This window comes from Apaloderma vittatum, unplaced genomic scaffold (assembly GCF_000703405.1).
Source record: "Apaloderma vittatum isolate BGI_N311 unplaced genomic scaffold, ASM70340v1 scaffold16800, whole genome shotgun sequence".
NCBI lineage: Eukaryota > Metazoa > Chordata > Aves > Trogoniformes > Trogonidae > Apaloderma > Apaloderma vittatum.
Window position 1 is genome coordinate 24,487 of NW_009696365.1, and position 27,507 is coordinate 51,993.

At 37.1% G+C, this 27,507-nt stretch overlaps 1 protein-coding gene across 1 annotated transcript in view; it reads right to left on the minus strand.

The window, feature by feature from the left end:
* Positions 1 to 25,424, minus strand: part of CNOT2 (CCR4-NOT transcription complex, subunit 2) — a 43,771-nt gene extending 18,347 nt beyond the window's left edge. Inside the window, exons 1-7 of the mRNA XM_009874645.1 lie at positions 25,401 to 25,424; positions 21,285 to 21,407; positions 9,236 to 9,302; positions 5,847 to 5,994; positions 5,041 to 5,223; positions 1,809 to 1,888; positions 543 to 668 (exon numbers count right to left, since the gene is read on the minus strand). Coding sequence (XP_009872947.1) covers positions 543 to 668; positions 1,809 to 1,888; positions 5,041 to 5,223; positions 5,847 to 5,994; positions 9,236 to 9,302; positions 21,285 to 21,407; positions 25,401 to 25,424 — 751 coding nt within the window. The remainder of the gene's footprint in view (positions 1 to 542; positions 669 to 1,808; positions 1,889 to 5,040; positions 5,224 to 5,846; positions 5,995 to 9,235; positions 9,303 to 21,284; positions 21,408 to 25,400) is intronic.
* Positions 25,425 to 27,507: the final 2,083 nt, after the last annotated feature.

Genomic DNA, 27,507 nt, shown 5'->3' on the forward strand with positions numbered 1-27,507 from the left:
AAATGATATAAAACAGACTTGGAATCTGACTGTTACAGGTTATTTTTTGAAATCTGATGTTCATCATCAGAGTGACAGTGAACAGTACTACAGCAAGTACTACCAATAAACAGAGAAAATCCACTGTATGTTTACAGTTGACTTTTTACACAATAACACCTCTAGTAATCAAATAGTATTTCTAAAGTTTACAACTCTGATCTTGACAGATCTTATATGCATGCAATTAGAAAACAACCTATAGCCTAAGAAAAGCCTAGAGTGAGCAGCTTCAGAGTAATCATAAACAGACCAAAAACCCCAACAACCTATGTTGATGATGAAAGTAAAGAAGATGAGTTCTAATACTTCCAAGGCCTGAAGGGAATTTCCAATCACAGAGATACTGATTATTTAAAAAAATTATTATCTTTAAAAAATGAGACTTAGGAGCTCAAGTGGCCGGCATCTCTGAAAAGACTGCCCATTATCTTATAAGGAGCAAAAGGTGAATCAATCAAATAACAATTTCATTTGAAGAGTTTTCAAAAGTATAGTCTTACCATAGGGTGCCCTTCCAGCTAAAGGGTTTATTAATGGAGTTGGATTGCCACTTCCTTCCCTTCTGTTTCTGTCTGCTAGTGCTGGAAAATCTGAGAGGTCCAGTCCTGTCACGTTTTCACTTCCATCTACAATAAAACCAAGTATTTTAAGTAATCTTACTTTTTTTTTTACTCAAAGACTTCATTATGTGCAAGACAAACATAGGATATATTTTCTTTCTTCAAGCTGATCTTTTTACTCTTACTATAATTATTACAAATAACTACAGCCTCTGTGTTACAAGACAAGCCTGAGGAGCATCAAGATGTTTGAGATTTGTTTTTAAACAACAGACAGTCAACAGTATTTAGTAACAAGGTCTGCTCATTTTGAATTAAAGACCACATGCATAAAATACAGGGAGTCTATCAAAATTACAGTACTAGGACAGGCAGCCTGATTAAAATTTAAGGAGCTATCAGGAAGAAATTTGAGAGAAGCTAATGATCCATGTTAGCAGAAGCATCAAGGAACTCTTACATCCTCAGACATGGAAAGATTAAGCTGAAGCAGCCGTAGAGCCAATGCAGGGCAAGTTACACGGGCACGTTTTTTGATTTGCAACAGAAAATACTACATAGGCAAGGCTAGAGCTGCAGCTCTATAAGGCTGTGACAAGGTCTTCAGGGATGCCCAAACCCTTCCACTCTGTGATGTCACCAGCACCTCAGATGTTTCATAGATACCTACAGAAATGTCAGCATGGAAAAACCTAAGGATTTACATACAAGGATATTTTTCCCTCTCAGATTCATTAAATTCAGGTGAAGAAGTAATTCCTAGAGAAAAATCGCAACTGAAACACCTGATGGAAAGGATCACATTGTAAATGAGCTGTTCAAGAAGAGTTTTGTATTTCAAAAAATGCTTTCCCACTGTTTTTATCCCATGTAATGCTTTCATAGCAAATGGATAAATCTTTCCTTCTCTGATCCTCTTCCCAATTCTGTACACTATTCTGCATTTCCAACCAACTAGGTGTGTACAGTCATGGGATACAGTGAGTAGTCTACAGAATACTTTCACTTTGTCTTCAAAAGTATTAAAAACAACTGTTATGATGTAGTAACAGCTTCCTGGCACCACTTTTGGAGCACAACTTCTATGGAACACCTGAAAATCATAAGAAAGTTGCATTCCAAATATTTTCAATTAGACTTATTTAGTAAAAAAAAAAAAATCTCTCTACTGTACTTGAAGATAAACATTAATTAGAATAAACTCACCTGTTCCATTAAAAATGTTACTTGATAAGGAGTTATTCATTCCAAATGCCTGATTTCTGTTCATCCCAAATCCAGACATACTGTGAAAAAAATCCAGGAAGTCAGAGAAAAGGGTATACATACTTTGTAATTCCCAGTGGAAGGCATTAAAGGGGGAAAAAAAAAATCCCTAAGACACTTAAATTATTTCAAGTTTAAGCAACCCACATTAGCCTGAACTCAATTTGTAACTATTTTCCTTTACACTTTTGAAAACTCTGAGTGGTAGCAGGCACTATTAAATCAACACAACTGGAATGACTTCAAAATAACTTCATTTAATAGCCACTGTGTCTTAAGACATCTGTCAACAGACAAGTTATGACAAATATGATCATTACTCAACTTCATATAGAAAAATGAGGCAGCAGTAAATGCAACAGTGAAAACTCAGAGTGCAATCCATTCCTCTGCAGGTGGAAAAATGGTTCATTGAAGTGATCAAGTTTGTCATGACTCGGTTATGGTGTGCAGTCATCAAGGACACCAGCCAAATTAAAGATTCAGATATGTTTGAAGACATCTAAAGATCATACAGGACTCCTGTGGTCTGAAAAGCACCCTTAAAAAAGGCCTGCTTCATTCTGTGAGAGCTGGAGACATTCAGGCAGGCCCCAGCTGAGTGTGAAATTCTGAAATTCTGCCCTGCGGGAAATCACAACATTCATTTTTCCCCTGTAACTGGATGGAAGTTGATGTTTTAGAAGCTTCCATAAATAAAAATGTCAAGCGGTTGTGTTTTTTTTTACTGGAAATTTTACCTACACAAGACTTTTTCCATAGTAACAAATCTGAAGCATTTCATTCCAATCTGAAATAGCCCTAGATGCTTCATTTTGAATTGAGACTCCAAGAAAGGGAATAGTTAAGTCAAGACTGGTCCTGTCCTGCTTCGTCTCCCCAAGGTGCTGTATGTAAAAGAAATTCTGATCTTTTGACATCTCACGCATCTGAACAAACTCCTTCCTGGCATCTTCCTCCATATGAGAACAGGCTGAGAAAGTTGGGGTGGTTCAGCTTGGAGAAGAGAAGGCTCCAGGGAGACCTTAAGAGCAGCCTTCCAGTACCTGAAGGAGGGGGAGTTTAGTACCTGGGGAGGGAACTCTTTGTCAGGGAGTGTAGTGATAGGATGAGGGGAAACTATTTTAAACTGAGAGTAGATTTACACTAGATATTCGGAAGAAATTATTTACTGTGAGGGTGGTGAGGCACTGGAAGAGGTTGGCCAAAGAAACTGTGGCAGCCCCATCCCTGGCAGTGTTCAAGGCCAGGCTGGATGGGGCTTTGAGCAACCTGGTCTATTGGGAGGTGTCCCTGCCAATGGCAGGAGGGGGGGAACTAGGTGATCTTTAAGGTCCCTTCCAACCCAAACCATTCAATGATTCTATGAATTCTAGACCTGTTGAGAGCGCCAAAAGCAGTCAGTTTGATCTTGAGGGCATATAACCTAGCCTGTTGACAGACAGTATTTCTCACGCAAGGCTTTTTTTTGTTTGCTTTTGAAGTAATTGGAAATAACCATGTCAAGAATTTCAGGGATAAGAAAGGGATCAGGCCACAAAACGCACACTTCTTTATAATAATTTATAACCTGTTTTACCAACGTAACTAAGAAAGGCAAAGTGAAGTGGTTTTATGTTCAAAAACCTAAAAGCTTTAACTGCTCCAAATAAGGCAACCATTTAGAAAACAATTCTTGGAAGTCATGTAATTCATGCACCTGGCAAGGATACACCATAAATTGTTTTTTTCCAAGTATAATTTCAGAATTTTACTATATTTATCAATTAACAACTGAATATGTACTACCACTGTACTTACTAGAGGCTAATAAACTGTGGAATAAGAACCTGTGACAGTTCCATTGATATTTCCTTCTCAACTCATAAAAATTGTAGGTTCTTGAAAAAGAGTTACACAATGCAAACAGTGAAAGATAAGGATTTTAATTCAAATGTTCCTATAGATAGGGATTTCATTATCTACCCTACAGCTAAACAATATTTAATCAAGTATCTTCTATACCTCTATCAATCTCAAAAGTCATCCTCTGCATGTAGAGTTTTTAGCACATCATTTCAACATTTTGTGATGTTTAAGTTTCAAAAATACTTTAAATTATGAACTTAGCTTTTAAAATTATCTCCTTTACTTGCCACTATACATCACAAGAAAGAAAAGGCAAATCCTACGTTATCAGAGGCAAAATAAAAAAGTCTTCTCGCATTCCAAGAACATCACTGCTACGACTAAATCTCTGTGTGATTGACAAAACTGTTTTTGTGTCTGTGTCAGTGTGAAAAGAGCTAAATAGCCTGACCAAGTTTCAGAGAACTGTGACATTAGTTTTCACCTTCCTATATTTATTATGTAAATTACTAGACTGGGTTAGAGGTGGCACTTGACTGCCATGAGCTTGTTTGTGCTCCCTGCGAGAGTCAATCCCCTAAGAAAGGGCCTAAAGGGAGAAAAGAGGACAAATTTGGGAGCACAGAGATCGCGAGGTTGTGGAATGAAGCCTGGAAAGCAGTGAGCTGTGCAAAGCCGTGGCTAAACACATTAAAAAATTAGAATCAGCACGCTTTTTACTACAAGTTTATCAGTATGAACTAAGCGTAAACACAGTTAAAAGCCTAATGATTTATGATGCTAGAATCTTGCCCAGAGTTAGAAAAAGAGCAGAAGAGATTAAGAAGCTTTTGACATCCAAATGAGCACCAAATCCTTAAATGAAGAGCAAACCGCTGTTCTCTGTATTATTCTAGAATTTAAAGAAGTTGAGTATTAGGTCCCTACCATGTCTGAATCAGTTAACTGTCCTTCCAGAATAACTATTGTGTTTTTAAATCTTGCTTTACTTTTTCCCAACTTACAGATGAACACCCTTAAAATGGATGCATATACCCCAAAAAATCAACATACGTTTCAAAAATAAATGTGGAAAACATGTGAGAAACATCACGTTATTTTAAAGAAGCAGGAGTAGAAATTCTACAGTCAGAAACAGAATTTAGCTTGAAGGCCTCAAAATGTCTGCATGAATATTAAAAGCAGCTTCAAAGTTTACTGTCACGAGATGAGAACACACGAAGCAGCTTTTCAGCTTTATTCTAATGGATAAAAATTGGATTTCCAGAGCAGCATTTAAGCACGTCCATGGCTGTGAAGGGATGGTCCAGCTAAACAGTCTTACCTGTTCACAGTAAAAGGTTGTCGAGAGGGTTGCTGCTTTGGCATACATATTATGCTTGGAGAGCTTCTGTTGGGGCTGCCTAACCCTGAACTGCTCATGCTGTTTGTCCTGCTGGGAATTCCAATGCCCTGACCAACCTGGGAGTGGTTCATCATATTCCTAGGATTCATAGGCAATATCCCCCTGAAAGAGAAAAACCATCCGCAGAGATGAATCTGTACAATAGTATTCAGTTACTCATTCAGATTACTAACGTAGGACGGACTCTGAGCTGTTGCAACTTAATTTGTGCTTAGCGTCAATACAGCATGTTTGGATTACTCTCTATAATTAATGTAGTTTTTGGATGTCTTCAGAAATACCAGATGACCCATTATATACTAATCAAGTCCTTGGTCAGCTTTAGATAAATACTTAAGTCTTATGCATCTGAAAAGGCGTTACAGCTCTTTTTTTTAACAAGCGCTTCAGACCTACTACCTTAATATTCTCGTATAGTGCATGACACCCATACAAAAATCTTAACTGTACTTTTACCAGAAAAATCCAGAAACAGCCTCTTACATTCTGAAGCAGAATTTGCCAGCAATTTGTCCTTTACATACAAAAATCAAATACTCTCTTACAGTACATCCTTGCTGTTTTACGGTATTATTTCCCTAACAGAGGCAGTGGTCAAAGGGAACTACTTTTCTTCCTTTTTAATCAACCAGACTGCAAAGTAGTCGACGCAAAATATGCAGAACATTTTAACAGGAGCTCTGCAGAAAGACACAACCGCAGAAATAGTGGCTATCAATAAATACCTGCTCGGAGATGGAGGCGTGTGAAGTGACATTGTTGGTACCCCTGTTGTTGGCGTTACGTGGCTCGGTAACTGAGTGCCTTGTGATAAGCTGCGATTTAACTGAGGGGTATTGTTGCTCATTCCCCTCATTGGAAGGCCTAGTGCACCTATTGAAAAAAAATTCAGAGGGGTGGAGATATAGAGCAATCAGGAACAAAGTCTTCTCCATCAGGTGTAGATGGAAACAATTTACGCTGACAATCTACAAAAACGTCGTGTAAAACTGAAGGAAAGCGCAGTGTAAAAACTACGTCCTCGTTTGCGTAGTAGAAGCCCAATTATCGCAAATTTAGCCCCATTTCAGTCAAATGTTAGGAAAATTCTTTAAGGAATTTCTGTACTCAAGTCACTAATAAAATTTTGTTTCCTTTGAGATGTATACTGTAAAGGTTCAGTTTTGAGTTTTTTTGATGAGGACATGAAAATCTACAAATTATCTCAAAAAAAGGCAGCACTTTGAGAAAATCAGTAACTGCACTCAAGAAATACATTAATCACTTCTGAATAAACAAGTATATAGTTGGCCAGTCTTCAGATCACTGATCCGTCTCGTAAAAATTAAGCAAACCTTTACTAAAAAATAAATAAGGTTATGTATATTTAGTTATCAATAACACTGCTTTCAGGACAACAAAAGCAACATTTTAGGCCAGTTCTCTGTAATGTTTAAGTTGCTTCTTTCTGATAACAGAACTTCAGTGTCCACAATCAAGTCAAGTTCAATCTTTTGAGAAACAAAGGCAAGCCGCATTTTAACTGCACTCTATCAGCACTTAAAAATACACAGACGATTTTTAACATTGTAACGACAAGTATTTTCTACACAAACAATTGGGTGTGACAGAATAAAGTAAGCACTTCGTGAGGTAAAAGAAATGACTTTAACTCAGAACAGCAAAAGATGAACCAGTTGCTGCTCTGTCTCAAGGTGTCCAAAAGTTTTATGAAGTTTCTCATCATTCTCACATTGCTTTTTTGTGTTTATAAAGTTTGGGAATGATGATCTAAGATAAGAAAAAAGTCATTCAGTGCAACACAGCAACAAAAACAAACTTAGCATATAAAACCCGACAGCTGTAACTGTCCCTATTGCTTTGGTCTAACTGGGTTGAGGTAGGCTCACAGAACAGGAAAACTTATCTTGCAGACCAAACAAAAGAAAAATTATGAAGAATCTCCCATGGTAGATCATCCCTGCAGAAGAGCTGAATATGCCAGTGAATAACATGATTAAATACTAAAACTGCAAAGAACGGACATAGCATATGCTCAGGTTATTATCAGGAACAAGGTCTGAAGAAACCTGTCAGCCATTTAGCTTCCACACTTTAAGAACTGCCGTCTGACCATGTCCTACCCTACAATTTGCAATCCAAGAAGTTTGCAATAACACTCAAAGTTTTGATAACACTTAAATTTCTCTCTATACATTCAGATTAAGAGGTAGTGTGACTTCCTTAACAAGCTTCCTAAGACTTCATTAAATGCTGATTATATCAAGATGTTCACTGTAAATATTTTGGCAATTTCCTGAACCTGAATAATTTCAATGAGCATAAATATATATTATAAATAATATTTCATGATGATTAACAATTACTTGAAATGTTAAAAATAAAATGGTAAAGAAAAATACGTATGCCTCCTAACTAAATGCAGTACACTGGAAAACATTACTAAGATATTTAGGTTAATTTTGTGCAAGAATTTATTTTTATAAAGTCAGTTTTACAATGATGGTTATTTCTTATTGTTTGCTTTCTTTAAACTAGATTTTTTTAATGAGCAGGGCTGTTACAGTGAAGTAGTACCATATTCTCGTGGCTCCCAAGTAGGGGCAGCTGAACTATCCACCATAAGAAAAAGAAAATGGGTTTTTTATGCTTCCTTTTTCCACTGTTTTAACTGAGACAAGAGATCTGAATGGACTACACTGGAGGCTGATCAATGAAGTGCCTGCCTAATAGTTAGGTTACATTAGCTGTGTAACAGGGTATTTTACTTACTGACTGACTATCAACCTAAAAGTACACAGACATTGAGAGTTGTTTTTCCTAAAAGTATTTTAATCATAAACATTGACTTCAACACAGAAGTTTCTCACCCTTTTTTTTCAGTATTTGGTTTTCAGCCATGCATACATCCATGCTAGAGAGACTACATCCTAGGCCCCACGACCAAATGAATGAACAACAAAGTTGATGTAAAAAAGTTAAACAAAAGTGTGATAAACAGAATGAATAAACTACTTCAGTATCTTTACACAGTTAAGTCTGAAAGGTTAAATAGTGCCAGACTCAAGACCAAAAAAGCCAAGAGCCAAACATGACTCTTCTACTGGTCAGAAACTGCTCGTATATATCTCAGTAACATAATCAAATGTCAGTTTATATGTGGTCACTCATTAACAGCCACCGACATAGTAAAAACATCACTGTATTTTTTTAAACTATTTGAAGAAAGCCGAAAGAAACTGTGAAAGCCATGCACCTAGCAAAGCTTTTACTTCGTCCAAATAAAAAAGTCCAGACTCTCTAAAGTACTCTGAATTCAGATGCTTTTTCTCAGAATCTGAGTCAGATGCACTTGGCAAGAGAGTTGCAGAGATTCCAAGGCATGCAGTGATAGAAGAGGGATGTTCACCGACCACTTTTATTTGAATAACTGTATCTAACTCGCATATTCTGAGCCACTTTCTGGATGTACCTCTCAGCTACAAGAAGGTTCAGTTCTCAAGGCTGGGCCCTGCAATAAATCAGATGGGTAGGGTACCACAGGGTGACTGTTGCTCTATAGATTGCAACAGTGTACACAAGACTGGCAGAGGCAGAAAAAGTCTTCAAGGTATGGGAAAGAATCACACTGGCGCAGAAGGCAATCATCTTACTGCTATAGTGCTTTGCCGAATGTGAGTTGCCAAGCATGCACTCAATTTGCTCCTGTAGAGCAGAAAATATCAGTTATAATTGAAGGTATGACTTCTTTCTATTCCTTACAAATTTTTCTCAAGTAGGCTCATTTTGGCCTGGCTCACTTTCCTTTCTTTTTCCTTCAGAGAATCACAGTTACATCACAGATATTTTTTACAGGATGATTATATTTGGATATTTAACAGCTATACAGTGTCAATATATGACTTTGCATTACCAAACGCTGCAAAAATGCGTTCTAAGCAAAGCAAAAGCGTATCTTCAAAAAATCCCAACCAAACACGCAAATAAGGAGACATACTGTCTTTTTTACAATCACCAGAAAACAAAGGCATACACATGCTCTTTATTCGAAGAACGTGAAACTAAAATATATTCAGCATAAAACAAATACATCAAGAATAAAAGGAAATCTTACTTTGTTGCCCGTATAAACTTGCCCCAAACTGAGACAGCTGACCTGATGTTGATGGTGATGCCAGCATCTAAAATGTAAGAAGAATAAAAGGATATCAAAGACATGAAGATATCTTGCTCTGAAAGTTTACAACAGTTTATTGTTTCGTCAAGAAAGCCAAAACAGCAACTGTAAACTCCTTTTAAGTCATCAAAAGATTTAGAAACTCTCCAAAATTCTCTGCACAGTAACAACTGCAACAGTATATTACATGTCAATAAAAATCTATTACTTTACATGTATAAAACCAGACTTTCTTGTGACAAACGGCAGAGGAAAAATAACTACAAGCTTTCAGTTTTTCCATCCTTGTAACCAAAAGGCCCATCTCTATAGGAGGAATACTCGCATCATTTAAATTAGATACAGGGCTTTTTTTCCCTGCTACAAAACACCCATCATACAAGCAGATCAACCCGGTAACAGCAAGTACAAAGTTTCGTATTATCAGTTACAATAGCAATAGGTGGGAAACAGAGGTGAGGTAGCAGCACATATATAGGGACGGACATGAACTTCAGATAAGGTTCCAGTGATAAAATTACAGTATACCCCCGTAAGAGTTAGCTTCATGCTTGCATGTGCTACATGAGTAGGTAAGATGTACAAACATCAGGTGTAATCTCTCCTGCTCTATTATGCCCACTTTAGAGACATCACATATTACCAAATAATTTCCATTAAAAATTTCTTTGTCAGCTTTCAGACATCACACGAGGGACTCTCTAATAGAGTACGATCTAAAAAAAAAAAAATCTTGATCTGTGAAGAAACATTGAGACTTGCGTTTGCACAATCCAAAAGAAAACTAAGGTAGGCACACGCCAGCAGTCATTGCTGTAAGAGGAAAACGATAAACTACTCTCCACGCTGCTGTAGAAATAGAAAGTATTAAATTTGAGGAGAACAAGAGATTTAGGCTAGGTATCTAGAAAATCTTTGCAACCTGGAGGACAGTTAAGCACTGGAACACCCACCCCTGGATGTTTTTAAAGAACAGATTAGACATTCATGAACTTCAGGTATAGCTGACTGCCCCTGGGAGCAAGAGGAGCTATTAGTTGACCTAATCCACCCAGCTCACAACAGAACACGCTACTTAGTAACGCATGGGCACATGTCTGTTTGTTTAGTGCAGCAGTCTGGACTTGGATTGAATTTTAGGATAGTTTCAAGAAAAGGAACGTCTTGATTCTTACTCATAAGGGGATTTCAGGCTTTTTCAACCTGAGAGTAAAGAATTCAAATCAAAGTAACTTCTACTATGATAAACCGTGAATTGCTTTGTTGACTTAATCTAGACAACTGTAAAACCCAAACAAACCTTATAACTGAACCTGCTAGTTGTTTGTTCCTTGGCCAAATCTAGACAGTAGAAATGTGAAATCAGACATGCAGGGCAGACACTAAATACTAAAAGTTGCACTCGTGTCTGTAAATCACAAAGTATTTAGGACTTTTTGAATACATACAAAAGGCACAAGACGAGAAATTGCAATGGGTAAGTATTGCAGACCATTAGAAAATGTACCAGAAACACTATCCCAAAATACTATATACTCACATATATTTTGAGCAAATGCAGATATTTGACAGTGAGCAACTATTGAAATAAACATCCATGCTTGCATATACAAGTGATTTGAAATACTGTGACAAAAAGATCCCTGCAGAAAAAAATATACAACTAAAACACATGCCAAACTGAACTAAAGTTCTCCTTTCCTAGTGAAGAACTGGCTGTGAACAAAAAGAACACTTTAAATAGCTACTGGTGGCATCAGCTGAGCACTCATATAACAAAGTTTGGAGGCCACATCTGTGCCAGCAAGCAATGCAGCGATTTGTAAAACCAAAAAGCTGGTCCTGAGGGCCTAATGTACATATTGCACGTATTCCTAACTACAGTTAGCCAGGACTAAAACACTTGACTCCATGGCCTGGTTGCCCACCACTGAGTGGAACATGTTTGGTGCACACCTGGAGCATCTCCTCCAGCCTATTTTGACCCAGAAGGAATCAAACTCACTCCCACCAAGATTACTCTGCAATGCGAACCAAATCATGCTCAAGTGGGGACACTTGGGAGGCCGACTTCCAAAACACAACCTTCCCCCAAACTGACAAACTGATGTTTGTTGAATATTGATAAAGCAAGCTGATACAGTAGTTTCAAGTAGTTTCAAGTTTGACAAGTTGGAAAATCCTAGAATGTGTCGCAAGGTGTGCCAAAGTGTAATTCCATGGAAAAGAATGGGAGGAAAAAAAGTTGAGACACCTTCAGAGCCAATGGTAAGGGCACATAAGCAAAAAAAAAACCAACAACAAATCCCAAATGAACCAGACATTGAGACAGAAACAGCAGTCAAAAAGTACTAACTTTGGGACAGGTAAGCAAAACAGTTAAGCCAAAAAGAAGATCCTGTGAGAACAGATGCTCAAGGCTTTCAAAAATCGCTGTGATGGCAGGTGATATAATAAGGAGAAGATGATACAAGCCTCAGCATAAAAATATTTTATTTGTAATGTTAACCTGAATACAAAAAATATAAAATAATTTTTTTAAAAAAAAATCACAGACCTAAGAGGTATTAGATTATTTGAAAGAGAGGAAAAAGAACCCCACCTCTTCTACACTAAGAACTACTTGATTATTTAAATTCAGTTAAAAGAAAAGGAATGGCAAATAGTATTTAATGAACACTGCTTATTAGAAATTGAATTTTCTTTTGAAACATTGCAAAGTAGGTCACATGTATTGTGCCATTTGCTTTTACAGGAAAAGTTAATTGCAAAATGACTTGTAGAGAAACCTTTAAAGAAAACCATAATAAAGGCCAAGTATTAAATTCAATAAGTGTAACAACTAGTCTTAGAGTCATAACATACTTAGAACATCAAAGATAACAAGCCTCAAGAAAAAATAAATAAAAATTTCTGTGGATCTGTTCCGGGCTGATTAAATGCAGCATTTCTCAAATCTTATGGAGAAGAAATATGCTGTATGGGCATCTCACTTATTCCCTCTCTAGTTTATTTTGTAATATGCACAAAAATCTCCCCAGTATTAAACTTTTTTTTTTCTGTCATAACTAAGTCAAGAGCAGTTTAACATTCTGTCTTCTTTTTCTAATATTTCCATATAATTTAGGTCAACAACAAAAACTAAATTAGCCAAAACGTTAACCAATGGTACCAGGACCTTTATTTGCATTCATGATCTCTGAGTCACTATCATGGTCTTCCGAAACTTGCCCTACCAAAGATAACAGAGATTCAAGATGAACACTACTAGTAGTATTAAAAATTCCTTCTGGCATTCTGCAATCATTATTTTATCTGATTGCACTACTAGTCACACAACACACAAAATTGCAACAATTCTCCAAGAGTATACTTGCAACAGTGGCTGGAAGTCACTCTTGAATTTCTTTAGTTTACAACAGCCAAAGTTTATGATACCTTAACAAAAATTAAAGCAGTCTAAGCCTTAAGACGACTAAAGCCTCTTCCAGTTGGTAGGTGTTTTAAGCTTTACCCAATTTTGTCAATATTTAAGGAAAAATGCTCACAATTATACCTGTAACAACTTTTGAAAAACAAAACTTAGCAAATGACTAAGATTGGGCAATGAACAACTTGTTCTAGCAGTAAGTGCAAAATACCAACTTTTTAAAAAGAACAGCTAGTAGTAATCTTTGCTTGAGTCAAGGAAACTGTTAAACAAGCTTCTGACACCTATAGCTTTTGCTACACACGCTCAAAAAACGCCCAACTCTCTGCTGTTCAAACGTTGGCTTTTAGGTTTAAATCAGTTTGCCAGTGATTAACAGCCACAAAATGCAGTCATGAAATAGCAAAAACCTGCTTCTATTCCAGCCTTGTAGAACTGAACTTTACCAAATGTTTCAATTGGCTTTCCCTGTACACGCTGTCAGGAGTCAGAGAAGGCCCAAGACTTGCATTTCCCACAGGGCAAAGAGACAACTAAGCCAACAAAACCTTATATAACATGAAGGGTGCACTTGATTTTGCCAGCATACGGGAGGACTGACGCTCTGTACTGGCTAAAGGACTGACTCAACGATGGTCAACTAAGATGTGAACATCTTTGTACTTGCAACAGTCACAGTGCAGTTCTGGTCATGGAAGATTCTGCATTTAAAATCAAACCAAATGACGATCAAAGCCGATGGTTCAATTTTTCTGGACTGCTCTGCACCAAAAATCAGTAAGACATAACATACTACCAGGCAAATCCTACTCCTACCAACGAATCAGATTTTACTGAAACTGCTTTCATCAACTCTTCACGGGTTTACCGCAATAAATTCACTTAAGAGTGTCAATAATCTCAAAAAAACAACACCAGCCAACTGCTTAAATTTGCCTTAACTGGGTAAAAAACTGCTGCATTTTACAACCCTCTCAGGAGACTGGCTAACACAGGTTGCAGCCTCCCTGAAAGCAGAGGGAGACAGCGGGAGGAGGTCCAGCAGCAGAACTGGCTGACAGGGTTCCTGTCTGCACCCCGGCACTGCAGCACCCCGCTTCTTCCAAGCAAACCCCCAACTTAACTGCGAGGACAGCCGCCCGTCACCATGACTGCCAGAGCCACACACTTTGGCACGGCGGCACCATGAACGTGCCGTAAAGCAACACTTCTGCGAAGGCTGTGACGTTACACAGCTATAGCCTACAGCTGCTTTCTTAAACACAAGGCAAGCACAAGTCAAAACACATCAATCCAGCGCTACAAAGTCAACTCCTAAAAGCAAGATGTGTCAGAATAGGCAAATAAGTCCCTGGGTAATATCTGGCCTGATAAACGATGGGTTTCTCGCAGGTGCAAACATCAGCATCATTTTGTATTTGTACTACTTTATTTCTGGTTTCTGCCATCTGTGCTGCACTATTTATTATTAAAACAGCTGACCCACAGCCTCAAAAGAAGAAAGTGTTATAGTGACAAAAATAATAATAAATCAAGTCAATAAATAACAGATTTTAAAAAATACAGATTTGATTATACTCTGCCAGTTTTTTAGTAGTATTATTAGCCCTCCTCTAGATTACAAACCCCCTTTTAATACAGTGCTCACAAAATTCCCCTGCTACAAGAAAATACTTCCAAATCTCAAAATCAGAGCTCAATGAAGAAATCTCAGAATTCTTGCAACTGCAGGTATTATCTGCAGGTAAAAATTACTACTAATAGAAATCACCTGTGAAATATAAACTCAGATACAATAACTGAAAAAATAAATGAAATTTTAGTCCATCTTTCAGATTTCATCATTTATGGTTGTCATTTTCTGTGTCCCATGACACTTGGAAATTAGAACCACATTGCTGTTGGCAGCAGCATCTCAAGATCTTTAAGGCAAGATGTTGTCTTTGAATGACAATGATGTTATTAACATGAGGGTAACATGGTTATTAAAGTAAAACTCCAAGACCAAGTTCTCCCCATGTAGAGACATTCAGTTTGATGGTACAGTGTATTAATTAGCCAAAAGATTACTGAAAAGTTGTTAAAAGCTGTTTGAAAACTGCCATAAGCAATTAAGAACTAGGACAAAAGAAATATTTTATTTGAATTAAATAACCAGCTGTATATGAAAAATTATAAACAAACAACCAACCACCCACACACTAAGCATGTAAAACACCAATATATATGGTGGTTCAGCGAACTGAGTTACTGTGTAAGAAACCATAACCTCCTCCTTCTATAACAGGTAGGTGATTTTATGCATGCAATTAATCTGATCCAAGGAACCACTTCAAAAGATAAAGCTGACATACAAAAATTATTTTATGCTGTTGATTGAAGTGGAGATGCAGTAAAATACAGCTTTGAGATGAAGTACAGAAATAACATCTACCACAGACATTTAGTTCTTCTGTAAGGAAAACAACTAAATACAAACTCAATCACAGTGAAAATTATATACTATAGTAATCAATAGTGAAAATAATTTCCTTGTGACATCATTTCAAATTGTAAAGTGATGATAAATAACTAATTCACATATATACTTCTTGCAAACTGTGTGACAGTATAAAATCTCATCTTCATCTGTAAGTAAAACTTACTTCTCCAAGTAAAATTAGTTTAGCCTGTATTTTTTTATTTGATAACCCTATCCAGATACAAACTTATAGGTAAAAGGCTGCATTTTGCATTCTAAACTTTTTGTTCTTGCTTCATACTTTATAACTATGAAGACTCAAACTATAGTAGAATGACAATAGGCTCTGAAAGGGTATACTGTTCTAAAGCACAAACTTCCTCAATTTGTTTCTAATCTCATCCCCTGCAAGTCCTTCCAACTATTTTCATTAATGGCATTGCAACTGTCATTCATTTAAAGTTTGGTTTTTTGTTTTCTTTAAAAACCAACATAACATATACTCACTAAAAGGTGCAGAAAATGTTTAATCACTCCCTAGGAAGGTAAAAAAGCAACTCTGGTGCTTCGCAACTCGAAAGAAAACAGCTTAAGCCATGTGTTTCACAAAGCAAATAGGGCAAAGCAACCCACTATTCAGTTAAATCTACAACTATGTTTACATGCAAAGTAATGCATATGAAAATATTCATCTGCCATTTATAATTAAAGACTTTTTTTTCCCAAAATAAGCTTTATTTTTTTCCTCTACAAAACTACTCAGACTATGACAAGTTATGTTAAGGTAAAATAGCTCTATTCAGTCAGCCAGCATCAGCGTGTATGCTGCGACTGCTCCTGATGCAAGAGGTTTCCATGGGAATTCTTAAATACAACAATTCCACACACAGCATGTGAAGTTAAAATTATGACTAAGCTAACAAATTCTCATGCAATGACTAAGGCAAATGCCAAAGTAAGATGTCTTGGGAAAAGAGATAGCATAGGTTTCCTTAAAATCCTAAAAAAAAAAGAAAAAAAAAGAAAAAAAAAGCATTAGAAAGACAACAACCAGCTGGAACAACATGATGTTCAGCAACCCTAAAGCCAAAGCTGTCTCCAGAAGATATCCACATTCAGCTTCCTGAACTTAGTGAGATTCTGCATCTCTACGGTAAGCTAAGTCTTGTTTCAGGGTTTTATCCCTTTTAAAAGTTCCACCTCTCTTTATAAGGACATATATTTCAAAATAAAGTAAGAATTACATGAAGGTACCATAAATTACTTTAATGAAAGCTCAAAATAAAAGGTTTTGGTAATAGCTTCTGACCACCCCTGCATTGTATCATCACCATCACATCCATTACAAGACAAACCCACTGACACCTGCCTTCAGGCAACTGCTTCATGGCAGAGGAACATCTGAACTTGAACCATCACAGACATGCTTCTACTACATCAGGATGGAAGAAATCTCCGAAAAACAGGCTCCAGAACTCAATAGTCCATTTCACTGTGATCAATATCCAAGAAGCTCCTACTTCAGGAAAGGTAGGTGCCCAGGGAGCTAGATCTAAGCTACAGGCTAGACCTTACTTGCCTCAATTGTCAAAATACATCTGACTTCACAAGAAGCCACATTTTGAAAGAACTGAGATGCAAAAGAACTGAAAAACATCCAGAAGTAGTTAAAGTGTTAAAGTTTTTCGGAGAAGAAACAAATCCATTAAAAGTGCAAATCAGACAATTATTACTACGTTGCTGTGAGCATTTTATCATCTGTTGAGCAACTGGGAGAAAAAATGAACAGCAAAGCACTAGGCCAAGAAACAGCAAAAGCATTCATTGAAAAAAAAATTCCCCTAACTTTCCTCATAATCTGGGCAGACCTTCATGAAAAGACATGTATGTCAACTGTCAGATTTATGATTGCAGTTCAGAACAACAGAAAGTGCCCTGATCTTATATTCTCACATATGCATCTTCAGTGATTGGGCTAGACTAGTCAAAACCTCGCAGAGCACTTCTTACATTCTTATACAAGAGAAGTCAAAGAAGTTCAGACTGAATGGGTCCCACCTTTCCCTCAAAGCCCACCGTCATTTTTTTTGCTCACTTGAAGACAGTCAGTTCAAAAGCATATGAAAGAGACGAGCTACGAGTTTCTGCCATTAATACTCCATCCAAATGAAAATACACGTAGCCCTGTCCTCAAAATGATTTTGCCGAGTGCACAGACAACTCAATTAAGTTGCTGAAATTGGCCAAAGATAAGCTCTGTAATTATTTTGTGGGCATATGGTGCATCTTGTTGTCAATTTAAGTTACAGGACTACCTTTTTTTCAAGTCAAGTTTTAAACTGTATTCTTAAAATGTTCTATCTTCTGCAAGTTCTATCAAATACCTAGTTTCTTTGCCAAAGGATTACTGACCCGGTTATCACATACTGACCCTCAGTGCAGCAGAACTCACAGACAGAGCGTTTGTGGATATACTCTGTTCCACTTCCCTGTTTAGCACAGGAAGGTTTGTGATGACTCAAGGCAAAGCCATTCATTTAGTCAAAAGGAAGCTTTAGACGGCTTGAGTAAGACCTAATCTCATCTAAGGAACCATAATTTTGTGCCTAAAACAACAGACCTGAACAGCATCCATATGATTTTAGAAGTACTTATGCATGTAAGTAACATGTAACTTTTCCATTTCAATTACTGTATCAGTCTTGACTGTCTAAAACTGTATTCCCTAGCAAAAAAACAGGTAAATTAAGAGGTAGCTTTCAGTTTTAAGCTACACTGAGACTCTGAAATAAAAATAACACATCCTGGACTATTCACTGATACTTTTTTTCCACTTGCAAAAAACCCTTCAAAATTTAAGACAGGACTTGAGCAGCCTTAGTTCACTTTACCTTTGTGTAAAGGAAATTCTTTTAAAAAAAATCAAATTAGCCAAATCAACAAGTCACAAGAATACTACTTCAGTAAGTCCCATGAAAATTATTTATTAAAAGGCATAAAATATTTTTTTCATATATTTTTCAGACAGGTTCTAAATTCTTTTTTTCACCTTATGAGTGAAGAACTATTTCCTAATATAATTTGAAAAAATGAAAACCTCCACTTTAGGTGTTAAAACAAGGTAAAAGCTGATCAAGAACCATGTGCAAGTCATCGCTGTGACCCACCTGAAGAAAACGCCCCTTTACCTTCACAGTAGGGTTTTTGTTCTTGTGAAGTGAAAAATATGTTCCAAGTTTATACAAAATATGCATGCAGTGATAGCCCTTAACTCTAAATTTCAGGCAAGTTTCACCATTCTGTATTTTCCTCCACTGGGAATATACATACACAGTAACAATTCCTTGGAAAGCAGCAACTTTTAAGGTCAGAATCGGTAAGATTTCAACAATGTGAAACACAGAAACACACCTAGTCATGTTCTGTATGAGGGCAAATACTTAAAAAGCTTCAGTCTGTCCCAAAGAAGAGGCCATTCACAGAGGGTTTTCCTCAGAACACACTCCAAAAACAGCATCGAGAGAGCTGCTGTGGGCAGATGAACTCCACCTCAGCCTGACCCAATGCATTCAGGACCAAGAATTTCAAGCACAGATGAAGGACTCAGGACTCATACATATATATAATACATTGGACCAAAAAAAAAGCTGAACTAAGTTACTACAGTTTTTTAGCTAAAACCCACAACACATTAATTTGACTTGCTTTCAGTAAAGACACAAGAAACTGAAAATGAAAAAAAAGGAATAATTTAAATTGCAGTAAAACATCCTGTTTAGATAATTCTGCTACAAGACTGCCATGTTCAGTAAGTTTACAATGAGATTGTGCATGCTATATTTTAATCTTTTTATTATTGGTTGAGTTTTCTGAATAAAAATGTGATTTCCTCCTTTCCTCAAAGTTTCCTCTACCTTTACTTTATCCCCACATTTACCTACTCCATTTCAATATAAATGTGAAGACAGAAAGATTCAAAGTGTTTCAAGGTCTACAATGCTGGATGTTTTACTCCCCAGGTGCTCAGGAAACTGCATACAGTTTTTGATCATTAGTCTTTTATTAGCTTTCTCCAATAAAATTCTGAGAAAATTTATTTTTGTCTGTCAACACTAAGTGGCATCCAAATAACAACATAGTCAATATATTTATTGTGTTCTCACATACAGAACAACATCTTTAGTAGAATTCCAGTTGAAATACTATTTGAAAACAAGGTTATTTTCAATTGGAAAAAGCTTTTAAAGCTGCAGAATTGGTTGGAAACTAGAATACAACCACCTCTGCAACCTTCCTCATCGACTATGACCCAAATGAGATATCAAAAGGAACACAATATACAGAGTATACATTTAGCTATACAGGAGTGATCAAGGGTGTACAGACAATGTCAATATCACAACCAGATATTTATTTTGAACAATATAAAAAAAATTACAGTATCATAACGGTTTAAAGAATTCACAGGCATCAACTTAGAAATCTGTAATGGTCAATAGTGAAGCTACAGGAGAATTTAAAAAAAGCCCTTAAAAAGCATTTAGAAATAAAACTTTAAAAAGCTTTTGCAACAACCACTCTTCCGTTTCCTGTTGTAACGACATCACTCTTCCGCCAACTACAGCAGCTTCTATGACCCATTTTGGCCACTTCTCCCACAAGCTCCCACGATTTCTCATTTTGTCACTCCTGGTGTCTGGAACACCCACCTTCCTCCTCTTGAAGTCCCATTCTAAGATCCACTTCTGCAACATTGCCTACAGAAAGAGTAGGCAACTAAAACACTCATTCACTGTGCCAACAACGTGCTTTCACTGCGTACACAGTGCAACACAGCATTCATCTCGCTTTCCCTTTCTTACTACCCCGCGGTGATTTCCCCCTCAGTGCATCAAATCCAAAAGTGAGGATTTAATGGCTAAGGATCGCTTTGGAGAAATAGCGTCTACTGGTTTTGAGAGTGCTAGCTGCACCTCTCGGTGACCACAGAAAGGAAAGTGTGTTCAATGTTATAAATATTCCGTTGTGTCCGTGTGCATCTGTGGTACGTGCACATATGTAATGGATATAAACAGAGAAGAGGAGCCTATTTAATTTTCTTGACACTGTAGTATATTTTAATGCTTTCCTGGCTCACCTGAAATTTCTCATCAAAAAAAGTCACATTTAAACATTTTTGTTTGTGTTATTTTAAAAAGCCTTCTACTCTAAACCTATTTTCTTCTCTTTGAAAATCTAGATTAAAATTCAGCTAAGAGTCTATAGGAAATGTTTATGTTTATATAGGTCAAGGTCTATCAAGACTATGGTCACATCTGCTACCCAACAACTCTATTTCTGGACAGTCATGGAGGCACACCTCAAGCAATGACATCTTTCTGAAAGTCTGAAGGGGTTTTTTTGTTTGTTTTCTGGTGGTTTTTTTGCTTGTTTGTTTGTTTTTAATTAAAAGAAAATCTAGCCTGTATGTTGCTTACACATATTAAATGCAAGCTTGTCAAGACATAGTTATTACTGACTTTCAGGCGACAAACTTTCAAGTCATGCTTTCAGTCTTCCATATATTTCTACATTCCACTCCATATAAAAGTGAAATACTTTACTGGCTAATTTATTCATTTTAATAATAAGCAGAGCTTCAGTAATGCCGATGTAGTTCTAACATACAATAAGGCATTATCAAGGGAAAAAACCTTTTAAGAATGACGGCTTTGTAACTTTGTGTCATTACAAATGGGAGAAATACCTAAATCGGAATAATCGAGCAGAGAAACAAGCTCCACATGGCATTTTCAGAAACTAAAAATGGCTGGAGATGTAAAATGCAAAACCACAACAAAAACAGGGCAAACACAAAACATATTCAAAATTTAAGTTAGAAATATAATCCTTAAAGATGAAAAAGTAAACCCCTTGCAAGCATATGCCTGAAGTTTTACAGGTATAAAGTCACTTAAAGTACTTGCCACTGAAAACAGTCATGCAGAACTTAAAGCTAATGAAATCCTTCCTCACATATATTTAATGTACTTAAAACTCTCTTGCTATTGAAAAAGAAACAAAAAATTAAACCAAAATAAACTTATTCAACTTACATCTTTTTCCGACCGATGTGGGAACATCGATGATTGGCTGTAATACATGTTCTCATCATGGTAGTCACCATCAACCCCCTCTACAAACTTCTTCCTTGAAGCACCAAACATGCTGTTTGTCACCTAAATAAGAAGAAAAACTATTATACACTGTATATGATTTGGTTTGCTACATACTTAGCATATGTTTTTAAATATATGTAAGGACTGTTAAAAACCCACCTTCAGAACATGAAAATTCTCTTTACAAGTATTTTCTGTATATTGCCAACAAAATGGTTGTTTCAAGGGGAGTTTTCATATGACAGAAACTCAGATTTCAGAAAGGACTGGGGTCAGGAATGGGAATACACTTAATTTTTTGGAGGGGTGTTGGTTTGTTGATTGTTGTTTCCGTTCCATGACCTTTCACACAGGTTTATGTAAAATTACAGGATGTCAGAACACAAAAGAGAAAATTTCCCAACTTTTCCTCTCTCAAATAAACACTTTCAATCTAGAATAAGAAAATTAAGGAATGTTCCTTAGAGGTCAGCCACCTTAAAAGAAATAACAAAAACAAAAAGGGGAAAAAAAAAAGTAGTATCTATGAAATCACACCTATGTCTCATCACTACAGCTTTGGAACAGCCGCTTTCTACTCAACCTTGCGCACTCAGAGCCGTGATTAAGTAGAGAAGGTCAAGCTTAACCACACTCGACAACTTCATCACAGATGGGCAAAGTCACTGCAGACAGCCCATAAAAAACACCAGATTTTATTTTGCCCCTACTCCCACAGGCACACACACAGACAGAGCTGCTAAGTCAGGAACTGGAAACTGAAGAAACAGCATCCATGCAGCTGGTCACAGAACCTTAATTCATTAGAAAATTTAATCCTGCAGCAAGGTCACACAATGTCACTAAAGCACCTAGCGCATGCAGCGGATATTTATACACCTGACTCCCTTATTTACATAAAAATACACATACCTCTGTTAAGTTTCTAATCTATCTGGCTATGAAACATTATCACAGCACATTGCAGACAAACCAAGCCCTGTTTTAGCCCACCAGGTTAATGTTCAAACTAGTGAAATGGCACATACTGGTCAGCACTGAGCAACTTGTATCATACCTGGATACCAGAGAGAGCACAACCAACAGGAAGGTAAATCAACCCTGAGCTACCACCCTACATAACATACCTTCAGAGGGATCTTTAACATCTTGAAAGGTAAGGAAGCTAAGTTACAGTTAGCTCAGGAAACTCTGAGCCCTCCCATTTACTGTCTTTGCTACTGACAGCATTAGCTAAACTTAAAAATCAACACAGGACAATTAAAAAAAATACTTTTCGGTTTTTTTTAGAAGACTCATTTTGCACTACCTTAGTTAGGCTCGTGCTCGAAATTGGAATTTCAAATCATTTGTAGTGATTGGCTGTGAGGAGAGTTACCTTCAGCTTGAAATCCTCTTATTCCTACCAATACAAAATTACTCTGATATTCCTCACAGTGTGGCTTATTCAAATTTCACCCTTACTGACAAAGATGTCTAGGCAGTGTTTAGTGACATCTGTGCTCCTATACAAGTCATAATTTGATCCTGTGATTTCAAAGTCATAGGAGTTTTGAGTAAAAGTAAAGTCATCATTTGGGCTGCATTTAATACATCTATAAGAACTGCCCTAAAACACTCAGCTACACAAAAGCCTATTCTACTACTCCTACAAGGGGGTTTCAAATATAAATTTATTTTGAGACATCGATGGTCTAAATAATATGTTACATATAGATATGAAGGTATGTAAAAGGTACTGCACATCTTCTCCTGATGAAACTTGTATGTTATGATATCTATAAAAACGTGCAAATAAATGTAAGGTCCCAAACTGCTCAAAAGCATTCATCTGACTTTCACACTTGTAGTGAAGCTTTCATTACACTATAAGCATATCCCACTGTGCTAATCCCCTTACAATGCAATTATCACCTACCAGATGGGATGGAGCATTTAACAGGCTAAGGGGATTATCTTGTCCTTTGCTCTGCCTGAGTAAAGTGCAGAGAGTTGAGCAGTTGCCTTTAACCACTGTAAAAATGACAGAGAAATGCTTTGGTGAAGCTATCCCAACCAACAAGGAGAAGCTGAGAGTCTCAACTAGAGACTGCTCATGAGAAGGTAAAAGCAGCTTCTCACAAGTCCTAGAGAATTTTTTGGTTCTCCTTTAATGATACCTGGGAAAGAGAAGCACTTTTGATCCCCCCATAACCCTCTCGTGTGATACATCATTGGAATAACAAAATTTGTGATAGAAAGCAAGTCACTGAAGTTTACATCATATTTACTAATATAATAGCTAACACTAAGCTACACTACAGGAACTATACAATGCAAAAAAAAATGATTCTGTCTTTGACCCTGTAGCTTTTGCTCTTATTTCTGCAGAAGTTTACACATGGTTGGCCACACATGCACCGTAAAGATTTCTGAGTCAGTGGGGTAAGGTCAGAGCTTTCAGTCTCAAAATACACGTTTTTAAAGCTGCTATGAGAAAGCTAGCATGTCCAAATACAAAGTCTACACGCCAAAAAGCTGAAAGATATTTTAAACTCTCCTCTAAATATAAATTGGCTAAAAGATTATTTTCTATATTAATAATTGTATAAGATGGCGGCCCAAAAACTAATCAAAGATTATGCCCTGGAGACTGATGAAATGCACCGATATTAATGTGGAGTCTTAAAGGAGCACGATTACTAAAAAAAAATAAGACATGAAGAAAATTTTAATAATGAGATTCGGTATTGATATTTTTATCAGCAAGCTCTATTCCTACATGATACCCAACAGGACTGTGCTGATGACCTCCAGAGAGCAGAGCGGTTGGTGCCGTGCGGGCTGCAGCTGCAGGGGAAGGCTAGAGGAGCCCTGCCTGCGACTCAGCTGCGTCTCCGCACTCGACTGCGCTGAACACCTTCAAAAACTTTTTTGCAGAGGCTGACGTTTCCCTGCAGCAGCATTTTTTGCAAGTGGTTCTGTGCCATTCACTGCTGCCAAGCAAAGCAGCCGCATGCCATGCTCAAGCTGTCCATGCTCCCACCCAGGGAAGCGCTACAAGGCGCTGGGGGGCATTCTGGCAGCTGCCTGTGCCCCTCACAGGATTTCACTTCCCCGGAAAGAACTGACACTTGTTCTCAGGGTGAACCACAGCGCAGGTTGCGACAGAGAAACGCAGCATCGCGATGTACGCTGCTACCCAGCCCTGTTACAAAACTAACGGCACGATAAAACGAGGCAGTCGCTAAAGACCAGTAACTGAAAAGGCAGGAACTGGGATTAGAGACTGAAGCCGCAGCTGCCAGGCTGCTTACATCTTGCTGCTTCTTAGGCTAATACCAGCAGCCAATTTATCTACTTCCCAGTTGTCACCAGTGACAATAAACGGGCCGGCAAACTTCTGAATCAGAGCACCTATTCCTGTGCAGACTTTTATAGTATTACAGCAGGCTTATGCAATGTCAGTGTCAGGTGGTTGCCAAGTTCACAGTAGGCATCTTCTGAGCCACACTAACTTGTTCCAGTATTCACTAACATATTCACCATTTTTTTTCAGGCATGAGAATAAACTGGGCTGTGCCAAATGCCGGCAGCTCTGCAGATGGAACTTTGTTGCTCATTTCTTCGGACAAGAAGCCACCAGAAAACCTCATTCACAAAGACTGCGGCTTCTTTTACATAGACTGCTAGATCAGTGTCTGATCAGCTACAGAAGTAAATACAGCAAAGTCCAGGCAGCACTTATAAATACATTTTGAACACCTTGGAGAGTAACAGTGACCTGAGGCTTTATACCTTCACAGAGCTCAGACTGATGAGGCAAAAACCTCATTCATACATATATACCTATAAACACACACATCTATGCCAACACAATCTCACAGAAGTGGTCCTCCAGCTGCATGGTAATTTATTAAGTAAAGGATTCCTGTCTAATCAGCCTCATTTCATACAGATCCCTTCTCCTAATCTTGTAACTGCTTTTCCTGTTCTGCTGTGGGAACTCAGTCCTCTATTGCACAAGACACATTGGCAGTGTAACCATTCATTAAAAATGTAAAAATGGTGCACTTCTGTCAATTCATGCTTTAGCATAATATTGCAAAACTACTTAAAACTCCCACTGGCAGGCCTACGTACAAATATTATTAGAAAATATTCATGGTAACAGAGGAAAGAAAGGGAAGGAGCTACATGTGAAGATGGAGTTCAGAGAACTGTCACCAACCATCCCAAATTCCGATCAGATTAACTCAACCGCCTCTTTCGAAGCACAAGCACATCATGTTTAAAAACCAGATTTGCCCACAACTTTGAGTTAATGTTAATTAAGCAAAACACAGTTACAAACCTGACAAGACTTTTAAATTATTCTGCAGAACATTTCCTAATAACCACTACAGAGGAACTAAAAGCATCACACAAATGTTAAGAACTTGAAGCACCTAATAAGCAGTTTGGTGTGGTCATTGACTTTTATCCTTCAGCTGAGTACAAAACACACAACAATCAACAATACTTATTTTTTTAAAGAAAGGAATAAAATAAAACAACAACAACAAAAAAAACACAAACCCAGATTTCAAGAAAAATCTTTTTCACTGTGAGAAACAGGGATCTGTAGCATACTTCAGCACACAAAAACTTTTTTGTTAGCAGTGACTGAAAATACGCTACTGACGTCATTTGTGAGGAAAAACTATAAAAAAAAATTTTTCATCTTAAGCTGCAGAAAAATCTCTATAATCACTTATAAAGGGATATTATGATTGTATTTTAAATTAGTTTAACAGCCTGAAGCAAATTACAGTATTAAAACATGAAAACTATTCATGTTCCTTTTTTGTAATATTACTATAGGTAGTGTCCAAGGAGAGTTCACTCACAACATTAACATAGCCAACTGTAAACTAAGAGGATACTATAAAATCTCCCTGGAGAATTAATATTTTTAATTTTGCATGGAGCAAAACTGATTAAACTTATCTTTATGAGAGCTGAAGACTATATACAATAATACAAGTTTTAAAAAAAAAACTCACTTCAGGAATTTTAGCAATATATTCCTTTTTCTGCTCCTCCAATGCTGATGGTTTTTGTCAAGATGAGAACAATCATTATGTGAGAGCAATTAGAAGTTGTGATCTCAGATTGATGTGACACAGCTTCCACTCATCTATATACTAAGGTTTCTGATGTTGCTGTTTGGGTCTTAGTAAGTGAAGTTAACAATTTACTCTATTTTTCTCTTCTGTTAGAAATCAAAGTTCTCACATAAGGCAGCACACTTGCATATCCAAAGTATCAAAAAAAAAATGACCCTTAATGACCTTTTCAGTGAGAAGTAAGTTTCACAAAAAGTAGGTGTCTATCAAAAGTCACACAGTGGTAATCATCAAATCAGTCTGCAACTTAAGTCAGAGAGAAAACCTGAAATTCAGCTGGTAAGTCATAGAGTGGTTTGGGTTGGAAGGGATCTCAAAGATCACCTAGTTCCTGCCATGAGCTGGGACATCTTCTCTAAAAGATGGCCTAACCTCAATTTACAGGAAAACCTGATACTGTTTATGATGCGATTTCTCAGCATCAAAGACAAATCCTATTTGGCCCAATCTGGAAGTGATATACAAGAGAATATATACCACCATCTTGTAGATGCAAAAGTTCTTTCTTTCAAATTCCAACCCTTTAGTAATAAGCTATAACTATTAAAACACAGGATGAGAAGTACACCAGTACAAATAGATACATTTTATTTTCAGGATGGAAGAAAAAGCAAAACCAGAATTCGGGCTACTTTGTTCCCTCATTTCATTTCACAATCCCAGTCATTCCATTTCTCTGATGTGGCTGATAACCTCTATTGGTATACTATATGTTTATGCTATGGTAGCCCTTCAAGGAACAACTTCGTATTATCCACAATATCATGGAATCATAGAAAAATTTGTAGTCATTAGTATATCTAGTGGTCTGTCCATCTTTAACAACTGGATTTATATTCTTTTAAATTACAATTTTTTCATTTTAAATCTCAGAAATATGAAAGACTGAAATGAAGAACACCATAATATGAGACACATTGGTTAAAAACATGACGATTGGACAGCCTCTGGAATTGGACAACTGGACAGCCTCATAGCACTTGTGTCCTGGGTTTGAGCTAAAATCCAGTCCT